Below are 26,482 nucleotides of genomic sequence, written 5' to 3' on the forward strand. Positions count from 1 at the left end.
GCTTTGCACGGGCTAGCCCTCTGCCGAAAGTGCTCTTCCGCCAGAGATGTGTCTGACTACTTACTTGTCTCTCCTCCCTAGTCCTTGCTCAGATGTCACTCTCTTCACAGATCATTCTGACCATCCTTTTTAAAATTGTAACACCTCCCTCTTGTAGCTCGACCTCCCCCCCCTTAACTCATTTTATTTTTTTCACATAGAACTAGTGATTTTTCTAACAAACTGCATACATTTGTATTTATATGTTTATTCTCTGCCTTTCCCTTCATCTTCTAAGTTCTACATGGCAGAGATTTTTATCTATTTTTTTTAATATATTTTATTGATTTTTTACAGAGAGGAAGGGACAGAGATAGAGAGCTAGAAACATCGATGAGAGAGAAACATCGATCAGCTGCCTCCTGCACATCTCCCACTGGGGATGTGCCCGCAACCCAGATACATGCCCTTGACCGGAATCGAACCTGGGACCTTTCAGTCCACAGGCCGACGCTCTATCCACTGAGCCAAACCGGTTTCGGCAATTTTACTCAGCGGTTTATTCCAAGTACCCAGAACACTGTCTGGCACATAATAGATGTTCAATAAATATCGATTGAGCAAATACATGAAAGCCCACAAATCCATTTTCCTGACCCCCAAATCCACTCCCTCTGAGCCCCCATACTCAGCATTACCATCAAGACCACATTGCCAGCCTTGACTTAGAGGTGCCCTTAGGAAGGTCCATGGCATTCACCTGGGGTTTCCTGGAGGAGGGTCACCCTGTCATCTTTGCAACTCAGGTTACTTATCTAGGAAATGGTGAAAAGGAGAGAGTAACCTCCTCTCAAATCAATGTGTGTCTAGTCCCAGTACGAAGGCCCCTGGGAGTTGATAGCGATTTAAGGGGGCTCCATACCCGCCTCCTGCAGGCCTGGGGACAGGGCCCTGGTAATGGGGACAGACAGCCTGGCAGTACCTGTGGCTTCGTGTCCTCTTCGTCCTTGTAGTAGTAGAGCTGCTGCGCCCTCAGCACGAAGTACCTCTGCTGCCAGTTTTTCACGATGGACCGCTGCTTCTTCAGCCAGCCCATTTTGATGGGCCTTTCCAGCGGGTTGGGGGTGGACGACAGGTGGAAGGCTGCCATCTGCTCGCCGGTCATCACGCTCCTGGACCGAGCTATGGAGAGGAGCAGACAGGCAGACTGACTGAGGGACATGAAGCAGTGTGCAGAGCGTGGGTGGAGAGGCCAGAGAGGAAACCCCGAGGGGGTGGAGAGGCGGCTGGGGCCCCAGCCAGGTCCTGCTCAAGGGTCCAGATCTGTATCAGAGAAAATTCCCCTGTGACCCAGAGAGCTGCCCGCTCCCGCCCAGGCCAAGGCCGGCCGAAAGGAGCCCGAGGAGGAGGGGGGAGCCCCGCGGCCCAGCGCGCACGCAGTCCGGCAGCTGGCCTCGGCCCCCTCATTCTGCAAAGCGCGAGATTGGCTGGAGACTTCTGAAGAGGAAGTGGCCGCAGCATCTGACAAAAGGTGCTTCCTTTTTCCTGCGTGGGCGTCGGTATCTGACAAGAGAGAGAAAATAATGCCTCGCTCTGAGGGTGCAGGGTGAGTCCCACGCAGCTGCAGAGGCACCGGAAGCTGCCGGGCATTCTTCACCCAGGGGAGCTGGTGTGTTTCGCTCTGGTCTCACCATCAAATAGGACCCTTCCTCAACCGACCCCGCCAAAACCCAGGCCCCTCCCAAAACCCAGCCCCCTCCCCCAAAACCCCGGGCCCTGTCCACACAGCCCGCATGCAGGAAGCTGGCACCTCCTGAATTTTCCTGATGAATGTCATTGAGTGCCATTCTGTCCCCTGCTCACTGAGAGCGCTGGCAGCCTTTTCTACTGGACCAAGGGCCTCCCATAGCTGCGTTCTTGCTTCTCAGTCCAGTTGTCCCTCCCATGTGGCTGAGAGCACACAAGTGTTTGAAAGGAAAATGGATCTGCCAGCAGAACACAGAAGCAGAATTTGAATCCAAGCCCTCTAATCCACTGTATTGTGTTGCTGGCTTTTGTTTTTGCGTAAGAGCTCTGCCTGCCATTGGAACAGGACCGGATGTCCACAGCTTGTCTGCACAGTAACTCCATCCAGAACAACTCTCTCCTTTTCTTTCCTCCACGGGGAATGAGGGGGGGGATCACCCTGCCTGTGGCCCCGTTTCAGCATGTCCTGAGCCTCACCTACCTCCTTTCCCAGACAGTTTCAGTGCCCTTGAAACCACCTTGCAGCTCCTCATCTCCTTGACCTTGAACTGTGTTCCACACTTGCCAGTCCCCAGTGTCTCCATTCCTCTCCTTGCTGGAGGAAGTCTCCATCTCACCATGCTTTTATTCAGCTTTTGTGGGTTCCCAGAACAGCCACGACTGAACTAAGCCAACTCCACTCTCCCCTAGTTGCCTCTCACCTGGTTAGAGACCAGTGCTTCCTTTCACCCTGAGTCCATTCTGCAACTTCTCTGTGCCTCAGTTTCCTCCCTGGTTAAGACAGGATAATAACAGTCCCTACTCTATGAAGTTGTTATAGAGATTAAACAAGTTTACATATATCAACCACTTAGCACAGTCCCTGGTTCAAGGCAGCATATGTTACTCATTTTTATCAACAGGTGACTTTACTTCCTACTTCAAGGATGGAGATCAGCTTTGAGAGCTCCCTAAACTTCCCCTTCATTTCAAAAAGTCACTCTATCGGCAAGCTTTCTCTCTTCCTTCATCCCTATCGCTAATGCACCGAATTGACAACTTTTCCCATTGCTTTTGATTCCTTTCTCTCTATCTCATTCTAGGCCTGTCCGGCAGCTTTTTTGGCCCTTCTGTTCTCTCCTTGGATTTCTACAATAGTTCTCTGACCTGTTCTCTCCCACTCAATGACACTCATCAAAGAGAATCTTTCTCCCACTGACTCCAACTGTATCCAGAGTTATCATCCTATCCACATGTCGCCTTTCAATCCTGTATTGCTGTCTTATGAGGACTCTGCCCTAACTGGGCTCCCTTGACCCTCACTAGGGGTCTGTGTTCTTGTCACATACCAGCTGGCAGTCACCCCTTACCTCCCACCAGGGACTGGAGAGGTCATACTATGTTGCACACAAGCGACAAGACATACTTGATTCAACAACCTCCTTCTGGACAGACATCATCAGATGAGTGCATATACTCAACTGCAGTAAAAAGCAATTTGACATTTTGATGACAATGTAGCAGCATGGCTTTGCATCTATGAGTCCTGGAACCCCAGTGAAAATTCTTCTCAGATTCTCGCTCCTTAGTTAGCTGCTATCTTCCAGATCTTACATCTGTAACCCACAGAACAGACCTGGGGCTGGTCCCTTACTCGAAGGCTGTGTAAAAGATCTGAAGGAACTGTAGGAGGGTTTCAGCAGGAATACAATGGGGAGGAGGGAACTGAAGAACTGCATACAGCTCTGTGGCTCTCTAGCTCTGAGACTGTAACTTGCAAAGACTCATATCTGACCTTGAAAGAGAGTAGATAGTAGGGAGAAATGAAAAGTGGTTCACACACACACACACACACACACACACACACACATAGGGAAGACTAAGGCATTGTGGAAGATGCTGGGTGATTCTCTTCACCTCTGTGTGGCCTAACCCAATGTGACTTTTGTCACTATGCAGCTGAAGCAACATTAGACTTGGGAGGAAGGGTGAGGGAGGCCCCCTCCTAGCAGGGGCATAATTTGGAGTCTTCACTTGGCTTCTGAATGATCATGTCACCATGAGGAGCCAGCACAAGAGAGGAGGAAAACAGACAGGTACCACCTGGTGATTATGAGGACTCAAGCTTCATGGGCTCCTCCCAGAGAGCCACAGAAATCGTTGGAACCACCACAGGAGACAGGAGAACCTCAAGGTCTCCAACGGCACCGAAGAAGTGGGATGCAGGCACAGGAGCCAAAAAGACACTGCAGATTGAAGGGAGTTAACTCTGCACAGAAGAACTCAGTTGCTGGGATATTATTCTATGGTTAGTTCTGAGAAATTGTTTATGCTCTGTTGTGGCAAAAGCAACAACCACAAAAACAAACAAACAAAACCCCAAACCTCCCTCTGGAAGCGTCTGTGCATTGCAGAATGGCCTGGCAAAGGCAGGAGGAGGTATGCAAATCTGATGTTCTTAGACTCAGCCAGGAGGGGATTAGATGCCCCTCGTAACAAGTAGACAGCCACCTGTCTGCCTGCATATTGCCAAGGCCTTGACTAACCATCTTTTATATTCCAGATACAACGCTGTCCACCCACACATGCACCGTGTTTCTGGAGTGCCTATGACAGTCTCCAACGTGGGCGGTGGGACTGTGGTCATGGGTCATGTGTTACAAGTTAGGGTGTGGATGGCTCAGTGCAAACCTCTGCACTGCTGAGGCCCCAACCTGGGGGAGATGACAGGGCGGGACTCCAGTAACTAAGCAGGGGAACTTTCTGTCCTGTGTCAGGGTCGTCTCCCACCTCAGCCCTCAGCGTTGCTCATCAGCCGGGCATATCATGAGATGATTTAAATATCAAGGACGAAAGCCTGCTGGGCCTTGAGTTTCACTTAGTTTTAACTAACCTTTCCTATTAGTTCCTTTGAACAGTCTCTCTTTGTGGGTGTGACTTGTTCCCGGACAAAGTAAACAAAGAAATCTGTTACTATTTATGGAGCTATTTCTCATAATGAAAATAATAACTGTGATAAGCTTCGCTTGGGAGCCAGTCCTTGCACACTATGTGCATGCTCCCCGGCCTTCGGAAGGGATTTCTGAACCAGGCTGTGGGCTGGAGAGGGGGCTGCAGGCAGACCAGGGAGGCGAGGAGGAAGGCACTTGCTAAGCGTTTACAGAACGCTCTGTACCAGGGGGAAATGAGGGCTCGTGAAGTCAGCGACTCACCCTTACCGGAGTAGAGAGAGAGAACAGCCCCTCGCACTGTGCTTTCAATGCAGTAGCCACTTGCCATGAGTGCCTATGTCCATGAAAATAATTAAGAAACTAAATTCAGTTCCTCAGTCACACCAGCCACATTTCAAGTGCTCAGTATCCCGCTGTGGCTCCTGGCTAGAGTGGTGGACAACATAGACGGCATGTCCATCATCACAGAAAGTTCTATCAGTCAGCACTTCTCTGAATCTGAGTGTCATCATTACTAAACACGGGGCCTTCCCCACTAACCTGACCTGGCTTTTTTGGCCCTTCTGTCCTCTCCTTGGATTTCTACAATAGTTCTCTGACCCGTCTCCTCCTACCAGACCCACCTTTAGTCCATTGACGACATCATGACATGGTCCCACTAAAACACAAATATGGCCATGTCACTCTCCTGCCTAAAAGCCTCAGCTGACCCTCCAACATCTTTTTCCTACAAGATGGAGGCTGAACTCCCTACCATGGGGTTCAGAGTCCTTGGTGGTTTTCCTACTACATTCCCTGTTCTTCCTGAATACCAGCCCACACTTCATCCATGACAAAATGCTATTCCCTTTGCTGGAATATTCTCCATGCCCATCCACCCCTAATTTTACCTCTTGGGAAGCTCTCATTCATCTTTTAAGATTTAGTCCAGGCCACACCTCCTATGAGAAGCCTTCTCAGCCCAGTCAGACTCAGTTAGTTCCTGGGCTCCATTCCTTCTTAACTGGGTCGTGTGCCCATCAAAGCACTTACCTTCCTGCCTGATCGTTTTTCTTAATGCCCTCCCTCTCCACTATAAGAAAACAGGACTCTGTCTTGATGCTTTGGCCTTGCTCATCCTTGTATTCCCCAGCACCTACCACAGTTCCTGACAAAGAGAAGGCAGGGTGAAATAGGGCACATGCTTTTATATACACAGCCCTGGGTGAGTCATGTTCTATCTCTGGGGGTTTGCTTCCTTCTCTGTGAAATTGTGATAATAATACATACCTTGAGAGGTGGCTAATCTATAAGTATTAATAATGATGAGTGGACAGGCTTTAGTCAATGTCTGCTTCTTAAAACATAGCTGTTATAAATGGAAGCTATTATTATTAGCACTATTCTTATAGTACTAGAGGCCCAGCGCACGAAATTCATAAACGGGTAGGATCCTTAGGCCTGTCCGGCGATCAGGGCTGATCAGGGCCTTCTGGCTGCCAGCCGGGGCCTTTCTTCGTTCCGCGCCACCCCCCGGTAGTCAGCGCACATCATAATGAGCAATCAAACTCCTGGTATCCTGGTCAAACTCCCGAGGGGACACTTTGCATATAAGCCATATATGTATGTATGTATATATATTATATATATAGAGAGAGAGAGAGAGAGAGAGAGAGAGAGAGAGAGAGAGAGAGAGAGGCTCGATTTTATGCTAAATGAGGGAAAAGGAAGAAGAAATGAAAGAGGGAGGGGATGAAGAAAGGAGAGAGAGAGAGAGAGCAAAAGAGAAGACTAGCTGGACATTGTACAATATTTCAGGTGCAAATCCAGAGACCTGAATTAGGATGGTGGCAGTAGGAAAGGAAAGAATAAGAGAGACAGTTGTGAGGCAGGCCACCAGACCTCAGCAACTGTCTGAACAAGGAAGATTGGGAGGCAAAGAATTTGTGAGATTGTAGTTTGAGTGGCTCAGATAAGGTAGCCTTCTCTATCCACTCATGTGATGCACATTGGCTAAGCACTCGGCATGGACCAGGAACTGTGGAGGCTTCTGGGACATAAGATCAACCGGACACAACCCTGCCCCCGAGTAGCTCATAGACATAGGAGACCTGCTCATGGAAGCAGGGAAGGAAGCCAGAGAACCAGGTGGGTATGAACAGGTAGGGAGCCTGGTTCTGGCCATGATGAAATGTGAGGGTGGACTGAGGGCTTTAGACTTCCCAGAGTTCTGGTTTTGATAGGTAAAGCCTGTGGATTAAGAAAGAGGTTAGGGAGAAAAAGAGGTGCAAGCAAAAGCCAGGAGATTTGAGTGACATGAAAATCTCAGATCGGAAAAGTAACACAATAGATGTTCTGAAACCAAAAGAAAGGATGAGCACAGAGGACTTGAGCATTGAGGAAAGCATTTTTAAAAAATATATGTTTTTATTTATTTTAGAGAGTGAGGAAGGGAGAGGGAGAGATAGAAACATCAATGAGAGAAAAACATCAACATCGACCTGCTGCCTTCTGCATGCGCTGCACTGGGGATCGAGCCCACAGCCTAGGCATGTGCCCTGACCGGAAATCAAGCCCGTGACTCTTGGTGCATGGGTTGAAACTCAACCACTGAACCTCACCAGCTGGGCGAGGGAAGCATTTTTAACTTGAGACTATGGAGATAAACTTTGATAGAAGACAGAAAAGATGTGTGGGCACATTACACAGAGAGAAAATAATGTTCAAATAAAACATATACAGCATGGGTTCCCTTTAACAAAGAAACTCATCTTTCTTATCCCTAATCAATCAGAAAAATGTATTGGGCACTTCTTATGCACAGGGAGGGCATGGTTTTAAAAATAAAAGAAACCATCTAAATTAGTGAACTCGAGACTTACGGGGTTTCAAATATTTACTGTGCATCTGGCACACAAAAATGCAGTCCACCACTCCCTGTTGCCATGGTTGCCTCAATTGCAGCCCATTTCATGATGTCATACTTGCCTTGAGTAAAAAAGTGGGATTAGCAATCAAGTCATGGATTACAAAGTGTTAAGGAGAGGTAAGCATCTAGTTTATCTGGTAGAACGAGAAAAGGGTACCGAAGATGAAAGTGTAGAATGGAAGCTCAACCATCAGGAAGTGGGTTCCCAGTGGCAGGGGATTTTATATATTTTTCTTCACCAATGTAACCACACCTCCTAGAAGCGCATCTGGCCAATTGAAGGTGCCCAGTACATATTTGCTGAGTGAATCAGATGAACATTTTAGAATGAAATGTGAGCCACTATCGGGCATTTTATATTGGCAACAAATATTGGCCAGTTTACCTAATTGTGAAATATCTAGATATGTTCACAATTGCCCCCTCAGCAGGGTGGCCAGTAGAAGATGTCATTCCTGATGTAATAACAGTCCATATCAATAGTGACATGTTTAATACAAACACTTTATAAGTCTCATTTCATTTAATGCTCACTCGAATGCTTTATGGTAAGCACTGTATTGTCATCCCCATGTTATGGACGAGCAACTGAAGCTCAGAGAAGTGAGATGGTCTGCCCCAGTTACACGGCTAGAAATCTGATTTCAAAGTCCAGTATCCACGCAGCCCCTGGAGAAGCATGTATTCTAGTGGTGGGGAGAGGCACTGGCATTGAGAATCAGTGTATAATAATTCACAGGGTTAGACAGTAGAGTGAAGTGAAGGAGAGACGACACCCCTCTTCATCTGGGAAGGGAACAAAGCCATTCTTCCTAACCCATCACGTGAGGCACCTGCCTCAGCCTCCACCCATTTTGCCTTAATATTATGCATAAACAAATTTGTGTTATTTTTTTTTCCATCCAATGTGTGCTCTGCAAGGCTCAGCTGGCCTTGGAACAAAAAGTGACAACGTAATGGCACCGAAACCTCAAGTGCATCGTGAGGCTGTGCTGACGCCCCAACAGGAAATAGACATATTAGGCAGTCCTGCTGTGTCTTACCAGCCCTCTGCCCAAGCTCATTTGAAGAGATTTAAGGATTCTGACCAAAGCCCAGTGTGGCCGAGGCGTGGGAGAAAGGAACATGTAACCAACCTGAGGTGGGCCCAGCCCTCACAGCCAGCTCACAGCCCACGCCCCACCCCAGCTGAGAAGGGAGCTGCTGGGGGACGTGTGAAGTAGCAGACACGACATCACCGCCTCCCTGATAAACAGGGATACCTACACCGTTGCCTACATCCTGCACACACACACGTACACACACACACACACATGCACACGCACACACACAATCCCCACATACACCACACACATGCAGACACTCTGTCCAATTATCACACAGGGAAGATGGCCCACATTGGAGAAAATTAGGTCTTCTAACTTCAGAAACTCGCATCTTGCTTTCTCTACCCCCCATATCCCCCTCTCCAAAGCCCTCCACCCTCCATGATAAATCACCCTCCTGAATGGGGAACTTTTAATATCTTTCTACTTTCAAAACCTGGCATGTAGAGTTCAGAATGAATTTATCCTGTGATTACTCTCCTAGATTTTTTTTTATTTCTAAGTTTCGTTTTTAATGTTGGTATAGGGAAAACTCTGGCCCATGTCAAAGGCAACACACTGTGACTGAGGGCAGCAAAGGGGCTTGCTCTGTGTGTGCACCTGCAAGTCAATCACACGGGGTTTTTCAGCACTCTCACAGGGGAAGCAAATTTACATACCCTCATTAAAAAAGAAAAGATCTAAAAGTTGTTCCCTGGCTGCCTGCTACCATTGGCAGGAATTGAGCAGGTTTAATTTCCCCATGTTCTATCGCTTGTAGAAATGTCCTTCACTGTTTGACAAGCGAGCATTTCAACCCAAAAGAGCAAATTCTGCTTTAGAAAGGGACCTAGCATACATGGCTATGTCTTTTGCAGGAAGAGGCAAAAATGTGGCAACGGTAGCAATAGAAAGGAGAGAGAGAGAGAGAGAAAGAGAGAGAGAGAGAGAGAGAGAGAGAGAGAGAGAGAGAGAGAGAGAAGGTGGGGGTGGAGACAGGGAGGAAGGGAGAGAGAGAATTGGTTTTCTGTTTCTTCTTAGGCTTGCAAAGTCTTTTGCACTCTGGCAAATTCGCTTGACTGGATGCCTTTCAGGGCCACCCCTCTGGTGTGCTTGTATGTTTCACAGGAATTTCCAGTGCAGTTGCTTCTTGTGGGTGTATGGCTCTATCAGTTGCAACACTTCACAGCCCCCTCTGCCTATTTTTGCATAACAGGAAGCCAAGTATAATAACAAGAAGCTTACAGAATTGTGACTGCTTCCTCCTAAGCACTGCGGGGCTGCCTATTCCTCGGCACAAGGAGAAGTGGAGATTTGGCAATTGTTGTAGACGATGTGGCTGTTTAACTGTGTATCAAGCTAACAGCCTTCCCAGACAGCCACATAAGGAAGGCCTTGGCATCACGCAAGACTATGGGACATTGTGCTCTGCAGCAACATGGTGTGCTAAAGCAGGAGGGCATTAGAGGTACTAACCTTTTCATTGTCAAAGCCAGTCGTTTGTTCTAGGTCAGAGGTTTTGCTCAGTCACTAATATTTGTACTTAACGTATTTGTATTTTATAGAGTCAAATGAATTCCGTGGCCCCAGCAGCCACAGCAGCAATTCAGCCCTGGCAATGCTCAAGGACTAGTATTGATGACCAAGCACTCGGCCTTGACTATGTCACTCTTGGGGCCTTCACTGGTTTTCAGAAATAGTGATCTTTAACCTTGTAATTTCACTAAGAATGTGAACCAGGAACAATTCTTGCAGTGGGATGGGCCTGGCATGCAAGTCAGAATATGATTCTCTTATTCTACAACCTAATAAAAAGTCTATTGAATATTAACACAATAGGTTATGGATAGAGAATATGATACCAATAAATTATTAATTAGTTTTGGTAAGTGTGATCAGGCAATGCAGCTGTGATAGCACTGTAATTAGGCAGTTATCAATAATAGTAAAAAAGCAAAGGGAAGGCCGACATTATAAGTGTGTCATTTGGGCAGCTTCACCAGGAAGCTGCAAATTCACACTCCCCAGGGAACCACCAGCCCATTCCCTGCTAAACACTGGGGGAAGGGGCTGGACAAAGGGGAAGATGGGCATATGCACAGTGAGTCGAGATGACATAGGTAAGATACTTGCCTATCATCAAGCCTGGGGAATCATGAATTGGCTAGAGTAGGCAAGGCCACTGCAAACCCATGAAAATTTGGGACTACAAAACCCCTCAAAGGAGCTCTCTTGTGACTCTTGGCTCTTGGCTCTCTGGTTCCTTTGCTTTTGCTCCTGCTTCCTGCATTTGCCCATGTTTCCTCCATAGCCATGTGACCCTTCAGGCCCTAAATGCAATGGACTGATGGACTGCAGCAGGAAACACACACTAAACTAGCCTGATGCTGGATTGGATTATACCCACCATAGTCCAGAGACTCTGGACACTGGCTTTGATTTTAGCTCTACTGAAAGCAAAATGGGACTTCTATGGGACCTTGGAAACTCAGGGGGTTGATTCCACAGAAATAAAGCTTCCTACGATATCTTATCTTCCCGTGCAAATCTCAGAAAATTCCTTTTCTTGGGATATCGCAAAGAGCCCACTCCCACTAGCAACCAGTGGAGACATGGAGCTCTCTCCACCAATAACTGTTAAAAAAATTAAATGTTCATATTTTCAAAGATGTATACTCAAGTGTGAGGAATAAAAACATAGTGCCTGGGATTTGCTTAAAAACATCTCAGCAAAGAAAGGGATAGATAAAGCAAATGTGACAAAACCTTGACAATTCTTGAATTTCAGTAAAAGATACACATGGAGGTTCATTATACTTATTCTCTGTGTTGCGGTTTGAAATATGTATATAATAAAAACACTCTTTTTCAAGATTCTACTAGGCTTTTTTTTCACACGTCAGCTATCACCCTGAACTTCAACTTGCTCGTTTTCCCAGGCCTGCATTTCCAGACCTGTTAGTGACTCCTCCGAGCACAGCAGAATGATACTGTGCAGATGCTGTACCACACACGTACACATTCCCTCCGGAACAGACCCTGCCCGTCCATTTCCCCTGCACTGTCATTTTATCAGTTAATGAAGGGGAAGAACCGAGGGACTCCTGGTGTTTCCAGTTATGGATAGTATTTCCTGTAAAGCCAACTTTTCTTCAGTTAGTGATGTTGATGGTGTGTGTGTGTGTGTGTGTGTGTGTGTGTGTGTGTGTGTGTGTGTGAGAAAGAGGAGTGGACAGCCCCACTTCGAAAAAGAGTGGTTGCAGGGAAGGCTTTGTCTCAAATGACAATTCCTTTTGACTGGGAGTAACATTGGGGCATCTAGGGCCTAGTACAGGCTCACTAGAAGAATGGAGTGACTGGTTATCAGTGTTTGCAGTGGCAAAAGTTGGAGGAACTGATAGGCCACAGCCTACCAATGTAACACAATCATCAACACTTGATAACTCCCCTGGCCCCGTGGTAGAGGGGCAGGCAGTATGGTGCAGTGAAAGGTGTATCTGATTAGGCATCAAGAGACCCAGGTTCAAGTTCTAGCTCAGACATAAGCCAGCTGTGCAATTCTCTGGGCCCTTTTGAACCTTCATTTCCTCATTTGTAAAATAAAAGGATGGAAATAAACCATCTTGAACCCCTATTCAACTCTAAATTTTTTTATTGACCTTTAAAACATATGTCAGCCAACAGCTTTGTGTAGTAATCCTATTGTAGGTGCAATGCATCAAACTTAATTTGCCACCTGATGCAGGACTCCATTTCTACTCCAAAAACATATGCTTCTAGAGATGCATTCCTTTAATTGATTAAGAAAAGTTGATTTTGCAAAATACATACTCTGGATGACTTTGATTAAACAAGATGGTTTGATAAGTTTCTGGTTAGAGTGTTTGTGAGTTTTAATATTAGGTTAAAGAAGATCCCCTTTGCAGTCCCCTTAAAAACGCAGGGCAGGAAGTAGGAAGACAAAAGTCACCGTAACTATTACTCAAGGACCGACAGCTCAATAGGCTGTGTGGCCTATTTATTCTAGGGTAATACCTGAACTCCAAAATATCACAGAACCACCACCTTCTGGATAGATCTCTCCAACTCTAAACCAGACTTTACATATCAAAATGGCAAATGCATCCATGCCCTTTTAATCAAGGATGTCTTCTAATAATTTAGTTAAAACAATAATATATGTATATTAAGTTTATTTACAAATGTATTCACTGCAGTAAATGTATACAACTAAATGTCCAATAACACAGAGTCGGCTGAATGAAGTATGCTATATCATAAAGTAAAATACTATATAGCCTTAAAGTAAATGCTTTAAATTCATGGGAACACATTGAATTTATGAGTAAAGTCAAAAATTGCTTCTTCCAAAATAGTACATATAGGGTAAGTACATTTTGTTAAAAAAATACATGTTATACACACACATTGTGACATAGGAAAAGCATAGATACACATGAGGTGTAGCACAGAAAAACAAAATGGCAAGATTCACATAAGACTGGTTATTTTCCAGAGATGTTGGATTATGGCTAATTTTTCTGTCTCCTATTTGCTGTCATTTTTTTTTATTTTTTTTAAAGTTATTTGTAAATGTTCTATATCAGTTTTCTCTTCAATGACCTGAAGGCTGAGTTTCCCAATCTACACATTTTAAGACTTAAAGTGGGTCAAGAAAGATGAAATCACTGAGAGGAATCTGTCCCAGTGTTAGGAAGAATTTACAGAATCTAAACCAAAGCAAATTCCAAAAATTTTGAAATTGAGCATTCAAGAGCTAGCTCTGTCACCTTGGGCAAATCACCCTTCTGTGCCCGATGGGACATTGTACCAGCAAGAGACAATATATGTGTCCTTTACAACATGTAAAGTAGGTATAGATTTGCTTATTATTCTTGTTGTCGTTCACAAAGTTTATACATATATAAAATGAGGTTGTTGACAAAGATGCTTGCTAAGATCCTTCTCAGCCCCCCAACTCTTATATTTTTTGCATACTAACAGTTTGTATGCAGAGTATACAAGTAGAGAAAGGGCAGCAGATGAGGGGTTCATTATTTGGGAAAGAATATAAAGGAAAAAGCACTCTGGGAAGGAAAGGACCAGTACAGCTTGGAGCTGTCAGCCAAGACATCCCAGAAATTTTCTTTGGGGCTAAGAAGAAAGGACAGCGGGAATGCCGAGGGAGCATGAAAGGAGGTTACTCTAAGAGTGCTCAGGAAGGAAGAACCACTTGGAATTCCATGCGGTTTGACCTCATGGTGTAACAGTTCCATTTCCAAATATCCATGGCAATAACCAAAGAATTGCTTCAGTGATAATGAAAGAAAAATGGAAAATGAAAGTAGAAGTAAGGAAGGATGCTATCTATGTGCTCTCTCTTGGGAGGATTTCTATAAGATGCAGGTGGTGGGCATCTGACCTGACAAAAGCTAACCAACCCACAATTCAGTATATACTGTATAGGGAACAGCTGCCTCAGAACAGGGGCTAGAATGTTCCATAAAGAATCTGCACCAACATCCAGAAAAGAGCATCACTGCTGGAGGCGGGGGACAGGTGGAGACCCCAAGAGCCACTTCCGGAAGTGCTCACAGAACAGAGGCCTGGCTGGGGCATGTGACTGCCAGTGCACCCCCGGTGCCCAGAGTCCTGCCAGAGAAATCAATGGTGGCCCTGTCTTGCTGGCTCCTAAACTGAGGCCCTGCACTGATGAGGGAAAGGGATATGAGAAAAAGAAGCACCCTGAACAGAGGAGGAGCTACTCTCTTTAAACTGGACGGTTCTTAAAACATTACCCATAAGCTTACCATGCCACCCAGCCATTCCACATCTAGGAATCTATCCGTGGGAAGTGAGACACACGTCCACAAAACTTCCATGCAAATGTCCCCTGCAGGGGTATTCATAATGGTCTAACTGGAAACAGTCCAGGCTCCATGAGCTGGTGGATGGTAAACACAATGCAGGATCGCCAGGCTGTGCAACACCACCCCAGAATAAAAAGGAATGAGGTACTGACACATGCTACACATGGTGAACCTCAAAAACGTTATGCAAAGAGAAGGAAGCTGAATGCAAAAGACAACATATTATGAGTCCATGTATAAAACATACCCACAAATGGCAATCCTCTAGGGACAGAAAGCAGATGAGTGGTTGCCTGGGCTGAGGGTGAGAGCAAGGATTGACTGGAAATGGCAGGAGGCAACCTTCTGGGGGTGGTAAAGCTGTTTTAAAACTGCACTGGACTGCCCTGCGATGGTGTTTCTCATAGTTAGAGCCAGCCTGCAGACCAAATGGTCTCAGGTTCAATTCCTGGTGAGGGCATGTACCTAGGTTGCAGATTCGACCCCTGGTCCCAGTTGTGGTGTATGCAGAAGGTAGCCAATTGATATGTCTCTCTCACATTAATGTTTCTCTCTCTCTCTCTCTCTCTCTCTCTCTCTCTCTCTCTCTCTCTCTCCCCCCCTACTTCCCTTTCTTCCACTCTTTCTAAAAACCAATGGAAAAAATATCATGGGTTGAGGATTAACAACAAAGACACTGCATTGTACTGATGCTATATGTTATAAATTTACTAAAAATCATTGAATTGTACACATAAAACAAAATAATTTATGGCATTTAAATTGTACCACAATAAAGCAATAATAAGGAAGATCAAGAACTATATCTATTTAGCTGCCACACACACAAAGGAACCCACAGTGGAAGCAGTGATAAAGTTCAACATTGATTTGTATCAGAAAACGAATTATTAAGAATACTTCCTTAGGTGGCAAAGAATGTGTCTCTAACCAGCAGGAGGGAATTGAGAGAGTACTCTACGTCCCTGAAAATTCAACTACTGAAAAGTAGAAGAATCATAAGTTCTTAGGAATCAGCTCAAGTGTTTGGTATTTTAGCAGTGCAAGGAAAAATGATGTACAGGTGAGACACTTCAAAGAAATAAAAAATGACACAGCAAAAAGTTTCTGACATTTCTACTATCTCATATAATTGAGAATTGTGGAATGTGTGAAAATTTCTATCCCTGTGACATTTTGCAATGCTGTTGAAAGTTTTTATAGTTTGACAAAAAGAATCATTCTAAAATTTAGGAAACATACATAGAAAAAAATCAACAGCAATGTCGTGCTTAGAACTGCTGACTTGTGGGACATTATTGAGAATTGACTTTGTCATAAAAGTATGTTGTTTACCGGTGTTTCTGTTCATTGCAGGCTACGTTTGCAGTACATGGGTGAGGCTTTGCAGAAGGCAGAATTTCCCCTGTGATTCTGCCGCTGACATCCTGCCTCCTCGTCTAAGCTGTCAAACGTTATCAGCTGTCTGGGGGGGAAATGGCTTGGGGGTTTCCCTTTTATCACCCAAGGTTCTCACAGAAATGTTAGGATTTAGTCTGCATGCATCTGTGAGCAACCAAAGTGTCTCTGTCCAACTTGGGCTTTCTTGGTCAGACACAGGCCTGGCCCTGATATGCCTTGACGGCTCTCGTGCCTCTACACCAACTCTCTTGCTGCCCATGGAAGAACTAGAAGAATGTCATTCCCCTTTCTTTTTTCTTTACCCATGTGTTTGCTTTCAGCAGATGGTCACTTGAAGGATGAACTAAAACACTGAAGTCCTCGATGCAGAAGCTGAAGAAGCAGGAAGCTCAGACAGACAAACAGGAAGTGGGAGAAGGGAACCATGAACAAATGACTTTGTGACTGACACTGAGACACCAGGATTCACTCCCATTTTCAAGGACCTCTGACCTGGCACATCTTATGGCATAAGAGACCTTTTCCAGGTGAAAACTAATTGCAATGTTTGGGTGGGTTTTGTTTTAAGGGGACAGTCTTACTAAACTCCAAACATGCACTAAATAGAGATTCACCCAACAAAATAATTGATATGTCTCATAACAAACTGTCGTGGGCACATTTAGGAAAGAATTCATAATATTTTAACATCAATTTTTAAAAATGGAAGAAAGGATTTACTTTGTGTGCTCAGGGATGAACCATTTATTCTCCTTCAACTCCACCCTTGCGCTCTCTCCTCCTTCCTAGCATTATTTTATTGTACCGACTATGATATGGCTGACTTCAAACCAAGAGAAGTGTTTTCAGGGAGCAGTCCCTGAAAACATCTCTTCCTTTTAATATATGGGAAGGTAGTTTCAAAATACAAGTAGAAAAACACAGCCAATTAATTGACTTGAACATTAAGTTCCGTTGATACATAGCTCGAGTTTTGCTGTACGAATATATTTTTGAGGAGATGGGCTTCCAGAATGCCTTTCCTACTTGCATAAGTTTGCGAAAGAGGATTGAGAGTGTTCAACTATAAAAGTAGCACTGACTATTCTAGTCTCCCAGCACTTTCCCCTGCACAATAAAAAAAATGCTTTGGAAAATGTGACTTTTGTGATCTTTGGGAGGAGGCCTGGGAAGGGAGGGCTGAGGTTCACAGTGACACAGGAAATCTGTGTTTGTAAGGCTGAAGTGTGTGGGTGTGTTCACATGGGCAGAGCTGCAGAGGAAAAACGAGAGAACATGTTTGCAAACTATTGCAAAGGCTGAATGAGAGGATCAAAGAGTCTTTGCCACTTATGAAACATATTGATATCTACACACTATCCTGGGTTGGGATTCTGGAAAACAGCCCTTGACATCAAACGTGCAGTCTATGAGAGAAAAATGTGACATTGGACTTCATCAAAATAAGGAGTTTTGCTCTGTGAAAGGCACTAAGAGAATGAAAGTAAGCCACACACAGATTGGGAGAAAATATTTTCAATCACTTATGTGGCCAAGGGAATTATATCCAGGATATCTAAAGCATTCTCAAAGCTCAACAATAAGAAAACAAACCGATTTTAAAGACAGGCAGAATATTTGAATAGACACTTCAATGAGTGAAAAGATGCTCAAGGTGATTAGTCAGCAGGAAGACAATAAGTAAGACCACAATAAGACACCACTGCAAGCATTTTAGGATCACTAAAATAAAATTTAAAGACAAAGCAACAATCTCAAGGCCTGGTAAGGATGAGAAGCAGCTGGAACTGTCGTACATGGCTGGTGGGAGCACAGAATAGTACAGCTGCTTTGGAAAACAATTTGGCAATTTCTTACAACGTTAAACATATGACCCAGCCGTCCCACTCCTCAAAATTTACCCATGAGAAATGAGACTTTATGTTCACACCTGTGATCACATATTTATAGCAGCTTATTCATAATTTCCAACAATTAGAATCAACCCCAAAGTCTTTCAACTGATGAAGGGCTACATCCATGCAATGGGACACTAGGGACCAATAAAAAGGACAAAAATGTGTGTATTTAAGCAATAACATGGGTGAATCTCAAATGCATTCTGCTGAGTGAAATATATCAGACTCCAAAGGCTACATACTGTATGATTTCGTTTATATGACATTTTGGAAATAGCAAAACGAGAGGGATGAAGAACAGATGAGTGGTTACCCAGGACTGCGGCTGGTGAAGGGCGGTTAACAAAAAAAGAGATGAAACTGTTCAGTATCTTGGTTGTGGTGGTTATCACATGACTGCGCATTTGCCAAACTCATAACTGCAGACCAAAATGAACACATTTTATTCGATTTCAAAACAATCTTTTTCATCTGCTCACATTTGTTACACAGAATCGTCTGATATTCTCACCCTGTCCTGACCTTCAGAAGTTTCCATAGCTAATGCAAGTTCTGAATGGAAAACAAGTGATATCTACCACTTCCCAGTGACTTGAGTGAGGTGTTTGGCCTCAAAAAACATGGAAATGTGGGAAGACCAACATACCAAGCTAAATCTCCCCAAGTTGTAAGGGAACAGGATAACAGAGTTGGTATCTGTGCCCCTACATTTAGCTTGTCCCTTTCCTGGATGTTAGGGAAGGCCAGGCCTGCCATCCCCAGCAACAAGCCCACATTCCTGTGAAAAACATCCAACCGTGCTCCTCACACAGATTATTCACTGTGGTGTCCCAGACAAATAAGAGACTAGAGCAAGGGATGTTTCATTCCACACACACAATCTGTTAATTCCAGTGGTACTGGTTTTAGCATAAGGGATAGCACAATGTTGGCAAGATAGTGGGTTTAAAGACCTTGCAAAGGAATTCTCTTGGGGAAAGTAGTAGGAAGCCTACTGGGTAGTGTCCAGGAGACCTGCTATCCAGTCTTGGTTATGCTGCTAACTTGCTGTATTCACATAATTTCTCCATGCTTTATCATTGTCTTAGTCAATAAATTTTTGGCTGCAAGAAACAGATTCTGAGTCAAGCTGATTTAATATAGATAGACTAGAGGCCTGGTGCACGAAATTCATGCACTTGGGAGGAGTGGGGGTCTCTGGGGGAGGGTCTCTCAACCTGGCCTGCATCCTCTCACAGTCTGGGAGCCCTCAGGGAATGTCTGACTGATGGTTTAGGCCCATGGGGAGCGGGCCTAAGCCAGCAGTTGGACATCCTTAGTGCTGTGCCACTGCTGTGCTAGCCAACTATGAGCCTGGCTTCTGGCTGAGTGGCACTCCCCCTGTGGTAGTGGCACTCCCCCTGTGGTAGCGCACTGACCACCAGAGGGCAGCTCCTGCATTGAGCATCTGTCCCCTGGTTATCAGTGAATATCATAGTGACTGGTCATTCTGCAGTTTGGTCAATTTGCATATTAGCCTTTTATAATATTAGATAGATAGATAGATAGATAGATAGATAGATAGATAGATAGATAGATGATAGACAGATGGTTTTTACCCCTAGGGGACATTTGGCAATGTCTGGAGATATTTTTAGTTGTCACAAGTGAGAGGGCTGCTACTGACATTAACTGAGTGGAATCCAGGGATGCTGCTAAACAGCCTACGATACACAGAGAAGCCCCAGACAACAAAGTATTGTCTGGTCCCAAATGGCAATAATACTGAGGTTGAGAAACCCTGATATAAATATAGACACGTACATATCTATCGATAGGTAGATAGATAGATAAAGCATGTGCATGTGTGTACAATTATTTAAGGATAGCATATTATTTCAAAAAATCTAAGAAATGTTGAGAAAAATAACATGGCTTCAGAGGTAAAAATCAAGGTAGATTTCGCTAGTGATGAGCTCTTACCAGAGCTCAAGGGCCATCCTGTTAGTGCCCTACAACTTGCAGGGCTCAGTTCCAAACACCCATTCTCTATGGACTTCAGACTGAGAGAAAACAAGATAGATGCATCTTGAGTCATCTGCCTACCTTGCTCCAGTCAACACCGTCCAAAGTGTCAAGGTTACAAAGGCCATGCCTGTGGCCACCTATGGAGACTGGGAGCCCTCTGAGAGCAAGAGCTGGTGAAATAGCCCCAAGGAGCCCTGTTATATTCATCCAAAAAAGTGACAATAGCGCCACCTCTCTTCTAGAAGCCTAAAGCTAAACAAAGGGCCATGGGCCTCAGGTCACCTGAAAGGAGAAATAGCAGGTCTCTCCTTGAAAAGGAATTATTAATCTGTCCTTTCCCCCCTTCCGATCTTGCAGAACAGTTTGCAATCTTTGCTACGGAACAAACAAAACCATGACTATGTTCCACAATTTGCATGGCTGATTTCATGCATGTTAATAAGTTTTTCTTCTTTTTGGCAGGTCCAAGTTTTACCTCCTTTGAGCTGAGAGGATGCGGAAGGTAATTTTTCTGCCTGCCTGTTATAAGAACCAAGTGAGATCATAGAAAGTGCAGTAAATCACTGCCCAACACAATAAGCAGAGCCCCAAATGCAATCATCCACTGTACACACACGTCAAGTTATTTTGAAGCTGATGAAATGGTGGCATGAACCTGCTCAGCTTGCCAGTGGCTGCTCCAGAGGTCTGGCTGCCCCAACCAAACCACCCCAGCTCTGGCTGATGTGCTGCCATCTGGTGGCCATGGGCAGCTTCATTTACACATCAAGGAACAGGATGCAGTCACTTGGCTGGCTAGGACCTGCATTTCAGAAACAAGAAGCAATTCTAGGAATTTCTCAGTTAGGTGTCAGCATCCTATTGGCCCCAGCCAGGAAGACTGGATCAGAAAAAGACTGTGGACTAGGGAACCCATGGGATGTTCTCCCACTCAACCATATGGAGGCTTCTCTCTTCCACTCACCTCACACTCTCCACTTTTCTCTTCTTCTTTTACCAGATCCTTCCATCTGGGTGCCTCTGTCTTACTCCCTTTGTCTTTCCTCATTTCCCCCTTTCCATGCTGCTCCTCACCACTTACCTCAGCTACCCACTTATACCAACTGACCATATGACAACACTGATGTAGAACCTTAGTATTTGTATTTCTTGAGTAAAACTGCCTTGCACCTGAGTTAGGAGCTCCCTGGATACTAAAGATGTTGAGGAAATGAATTTGTTAAAGAGAAGAATTTAGAGGGACCCAGTGAAACATTTGTGTGGGCCCTGGGAACATCTCTGGCCTCCAGGGCATATCATAGTCCCAAGTGGTCTAGAAGGCAAGCAGGATCCAGGCTACATGTGGGCACGTTCCCCTGGCCAGACACCTCACCCCATGAGGAGGAATACAGCAGAAGCTGGACCCTGTAAGATCTGGGTCTCTGGATGGGGGCCCTCATTGCCCAGGGCTACGAGTAGTACTGGAGGTGAAGATGCGGGTAGGTGAAAGCACTTGGTGGCAGTAAAATGAGGGGGTACTCATTCATTTGAACATATGTTTTCTTTATGAAATATAAAAGTGAGAGTGTTGGTGGGAGGAGGTGGTAAGGCCTTGAGGAGAGAAAGAAAAATAAGTATTGGGGAAAAGGAAAGTAAATTTACTAGGTAGGCGTAGTATGCTTGTCTACCTAATACGTTCGGTCACAAATTTAAGTGAATCCAGGTGACTCGTTTATCTCATGTTCCCCAGCCATGCTCAGCTGCCCAGGTACAGGCACTGAGAAGGTGGACCATTGTTTAAACAGGTTTAGGGGTTTTTCCATGTGTTTAGACAGCGGGAGAGAGGGGCGGGAGATTTGAGGGTGTTTGTTCAGTATTTCTACAATGCCGGAATTAGGAATCTACGCTAAAGGGGATGTAATGGATGACTGGTAGTAAAAAAGTCACAGAACCATGGGAGCAGTAGCTCGTTGAGATCAGAGAATTGCTGAGTGGGTGAGCTGGGCTCAGAGGGTGTGGCAGTCACAGCGTGGGAAGCCTGAAAACAAGATTTCAGAGATGGTACAATTATAGGGATGACATGGTTTACTTATGAGTATGAGTGGCCGAGCTGGTTGGAGGACGTATTATTGGAGATGGGGCCATTAAAGGAGAAATACTACCAATAATAAAACAACCATTGGTGGCCGGGCACGATGTTAAGTGACTTGTACACACATTACTTGATTCTTATAACAACATTATAAAGTGGCAGGACTACTTGTTTTTCAGATGAGAAAACAGGTACAGAGAGATTAATTACTTTCCCAAATTCAAAGAGGTGATTAAAGGCTGAGCTGGAAATCAAGTCCAGGTTTATCTGACTTCAAGGGTGGTGTTCTTAAGGACATCCCATCCCCCTACACTCAGTTTGGCTTCTTAGCTAAGTGGAGTTGAGGGGGAGGGGTGTGTCTTCATTCAAGAAACACTTTTTATCTGGAACCTCACTTTTTATCTGTAAAGACACAAAGATGACTAAATCATCACTCACTTTCATTATAACCCTGGGCATTTCAGACCACAGAAGGATGAGATATGGAATAACTTTGTGCTGGCCAGAGACTGGTGAAATCCAGGACTTTCTGGAAACAATGGAAACAAAACAAGTTGATCAGTAGTAATACAACTACTGTACATTGTCTGTGGACGCCCTCTATTGGCCATTAAGCAGAATAGTCTATAGCTCCCGGGAGCAAAAAACAAACCAAAAAAAAACTTTAGTTACAGAACAAACCCTGTGTCAGCTTTTTAAGTGTCATAATTGCAATGGTGTCACTTAGGAATTGATTATCTTCAGTGGGAGAGCTCCACTTCCCTCTGAGCGTCTCCTCAATGAGACTGTGAGCTGCTTGAGGTTAAGAGCTTGATCTTTTTAATCTTCTTACATTAGTACAGTGCCCAGTGCACAGTAGGTGTTTGATAAATGTGTCAATCAGAGTGGACGGAAAATGAGCCACGTGGCATAATTCCACAGAAGGAGAGATTAATTCTACCTGGGCAATCCAGGAAGTCTTCCAGGAGGAGATGAGTGGTGGTGACCATGGTGATGGGGAGGGAGTGGCAGAGTTGAAAAAAGAAATCCAGAAAGCAGAATGGCAAACCTAGGAGTCAGATATAGATTCCACAGGGCAAGGGTTTTTGTGTGATTCTGAAAAGAAATTCCCTGCCATATGACTGACAGGTGTGGCTCCCAATCCTTCCAGTATGAACAAGAATAAAAAATGTCATAAGCACAGATTCAGTCTGTCATTAACATGTCAGATTCAAGTAGGCTAAAGAAAGAATTTGAAAGGACTTCTGGTTCAGCCGGTGTTGCTCAATGGTTGAACATTGACCTATGAACCAGAAGATCATGGTTCAATTCCTGGTCAGGGCACATGCCCAAGTTGTGGGCTCGATCCTCAGTGTGGTGGGGTGTGCAGGAGGCAGCGAATCAATGCAATCAATGATTCTATCTAATCATTGATGTTTCTATTTCCCTCTCCCTTCTTCTCTGAAATCAATTATATATATATCTCAAAAGAAAGAACTTCTGAGTTGGGGTTTGAAAAAAACACCCCAATATAAGGTTTTAAAGTTTCCCCATAATTGCACTCTTTTTTTTTCCACGTTAAACTGTGTGACCTCACTGGAAATTTAACTCAGTAGATATATAGAGCACCTACCACAGTGATGGCATTATTTTCTCAAGATACCTGCTTTTCTCAAATATAGAGCACTGGGGTCAGGGTGACTTTCCTGGTTTTTTACTGAGTGTTCATATTGTGGAAACCTCTGACTCTGAGACAAATTGGAATGGCTGGTCACCCTAGCTGAGCCGGAGAACTGAGAATGGCTCAGAAAGGGATCAGTGCCACATGAAGGGAAGGCAGGGTGGTTTCAGAACAGGGCACAAGGACCTTGGCTGAGAGCTGGGGTGACAACTGTGCACTGTACCTATTATTATCATAGTGCTGGCTTTTGTGTGCGGTGAGATTTCTCACCCACCGGCTGTGGATTTCTGGGTTCTAAATGAGCAAGTGAAGAGAATAAATTCCGGAGGATAGTGAGAGAGGAAGAATACACTCACAAGAACCCTTGAGTAGCAACAGCAGAAACTGGGGCCAAGGAAACGAAAGTCTCATGTCGAAGGTCCGGCTGTTTTCTCACAATTATATCTAAAAATAAGGGCCTGGAAATGAAGAGGCCACGTGCAGGACTCTTACAGTAAATCAGAAAAACAAGTCGGTGGCTGCTGCTGTAACCCACATGTAAGTGATCACAGACATTAAACCTTGGCGCCATGGAGACCCAGACAAACAACATTCAGCTTCACTCCAGCGGTCAGAGGTCCACAGGACAGCCCACAGGACAGCGGGGGACGTAGCAGCTCTGGAGGAAGCGGCTACTCAGTATTGGAGGGTCTTCCACGTGGGCGCACAGCCCACAGTCACTCTTTTCCTACCCAAAGGAAGGGAAGCTGGAGGAACTGCTCCCACCGCAATAGCTCAGAGACCATGGCGTCTCTACAGCCAGTAGGAAACTTACAGGAGCTCCTCACTACTCTATTGGAGAGTCACAGCTCAGGTGCTTTACTGACTCAGGAATGAAATGGCCAAAAATAAGAGAGAGAGAAGAAAGAAAAACAAGGAGGAAACTGATATCGCTCCATAAACATGATTGATAACAGTCGTATGCATTAAGGACGGCACATTCAAACACTGGAGGTAAGAGGAGTAGAAGCAAGACGTGGCCCATCAACCACAGGCCAGCAGGGTGGCTGTGGGCCAGGAAAGTGGATCAGCAGATGTTGTAAACACTGTTTCTCTAAAGAAAAGAAAGAAGAACTAAACTGGAGTAGGACAAGCCAAGCTCTAGCACTGTTGGCTGTGGCTTTCACCAATGACTTGGTTAGGAGGAGCTAATGTCATGCCTACATCCTAGCAAGGCCCATAGTGGTGCTATGATGACAACTGATGTTTATGAAACACATACCAATGGTGCTTTTATAGGAAGTGTTTGACAAAGATCATCTCTTTTAATCCTCACAATAACCATATTACAAATGTGCCCATTTTACAGATGAAGAAGCTAAAGATGAAGGTCACATAGCTAGTGATTAGGGATAGTGGGATTCAAATTTAGGCAGTTTGACTCCAAAGCTAGCTTTCTAATACCATATTATGTGTAACTGGCTCATTTTATTGTAGCTAGTTCAGACTTTGTCAGAAAATTCTTTTTGTTAAATTTATAAAATTATTTTAAATATTGAGGAAATATTCTGCACTATCTCAAAATCTTTCTACTGTAGCACTTCTTCTTTCACTTTGAAACTCCCAAACCAACAAGGAAGCATATAAATGGTTCACAAGCCATAGGCCAGAGACCCAGCAGTAGAGTATCGCCAGCCCCTTCTGGAACTAAGATCTGTGTGTGCACATTTGGGAAGGGGGGATGGGCATCTGAGGGAGGGAGCAAGGGAGTGAAGCAGTTGCCACCTGAGTTAGTCACAGTTCTGGTGCCGGACACCTCACAGCTTATGGGGAATATGTGGAGGCACCAAAGTTGAAAAACACTTTTTCTTTGGAAAGATAGAGGTGTGAGTGAGGGAGTGCTGTCAGAATGAGCAGTCGACTACTGAGGATGCTCCTTGAAATGGACCTATCATATAGAGGTGAGCAAAGAGTTGCTTTATGAATGAATGAATAAATGAATGAATGGAATGCTCAGCCTCAATGGACTAAAGATACCATTGTTTTATGCAACTCCAGGGAAAGAATATGAGTGCTCATAGCACCGTGTTTTGATTTATGAACTGAAAATTGTAATGTCTAGTTGCTACAATAAGTATGACATCTACCCACAGGATATCTGAGGAGTTGTGGCTACCGATATGCCTATACTTCCATGCTCTTCTTAAAGTAAAAGATGTAATGGGGTTTTCATATTTAAATAGAAATTTTATTTACAATCAAGACATAAATATATTTCAAAGACAAAGGAAAATATGTTGTGATTGAGCGTCAGTTTAGCTCTGAGCTTCCATTTAACTCTGAGTTTCCTGGGAGCCAAGACAAAATAAGAAACTCAATAAATTGCACAACTGTCTGACCAGAAAGGAGGAAGCATGGCAGCCCCTCAAAGGACACATAGTACTTCTGAGCACTCGATTCTCAACAAATTTTCTCACATCAAGTCACACATAGGAGAGTGGCTGGCATTGTCCATTCCTTGCTCTCATGTTCACAGAACACTCAGAAACAAATTCCATGAAATCACTAATTGCAGTAATGGTTAAAAAATGAGGGTGTAACATTAAAGCATAACTCAGTGCACCCATACTGTGAGGGTATCAAGATAATGTAGTTTGATCTGAGGTTGGAAATGAGATTATCTATTCAAAAGGAAACACATGTTTGCTGAACGCCTACCATATGTTATGGGCATGAAATATTTTCTTCCTCTCAACACACGTATTATGAATTCTATTGAATAATTAAGCTAAGCAACTTGACCTTGGGATTCACTGTAAAGTAGCAGAAGGGTCCCAAGCTCAGGCACTCTTTTCTGTATCACACACCCTCCTCCCCTCCCACACTCCCATCAAGAAGAGCCAATGGGCAGTTCAGTGCCTTAGACAATCTTGTCAGTGCAGCTTTTT

The 26,482-nt window shown here is 44.5% G+C and overlaps 1 protein-coding gene across 1 annotated transcript in view; it reads right to left on the minus strand.

Annotated features, from left to right (window-relative positions):
- ARHGAP25 (Rho GTPase activating protein 25) overlaps positions 1 to 26,482 on the minus strand; it is a 77,188-nt gene that overhangs the window by 43,730 nt on the left and 6,976 nt on the right. The window contains exon 2 of the mRNA XM_006092981.3: positions 962 to 1,161. Coding sequence (XP_006093043.1) covers positions 962 to 1,161 — 200 coding nt within the window. The remainder of the gene's footprint in view (positions 1 to 961; positions 1,162 to 26,482) is intronic.

This window comes from Myotis lucifugus, unplaced genomic scaffold (assembly GCF_000147115.1).
Source record: "Myotis lucifugus unplaced genomic scaffold, Myoluc2.0 scaffold_108, whole genome shotgun sequence".
NCBI lineage: Eukaryota > Metazoa > Chordata > Mammalia > Chiroptera > Vespertilionidae > Myotis > Myotis lucifugus.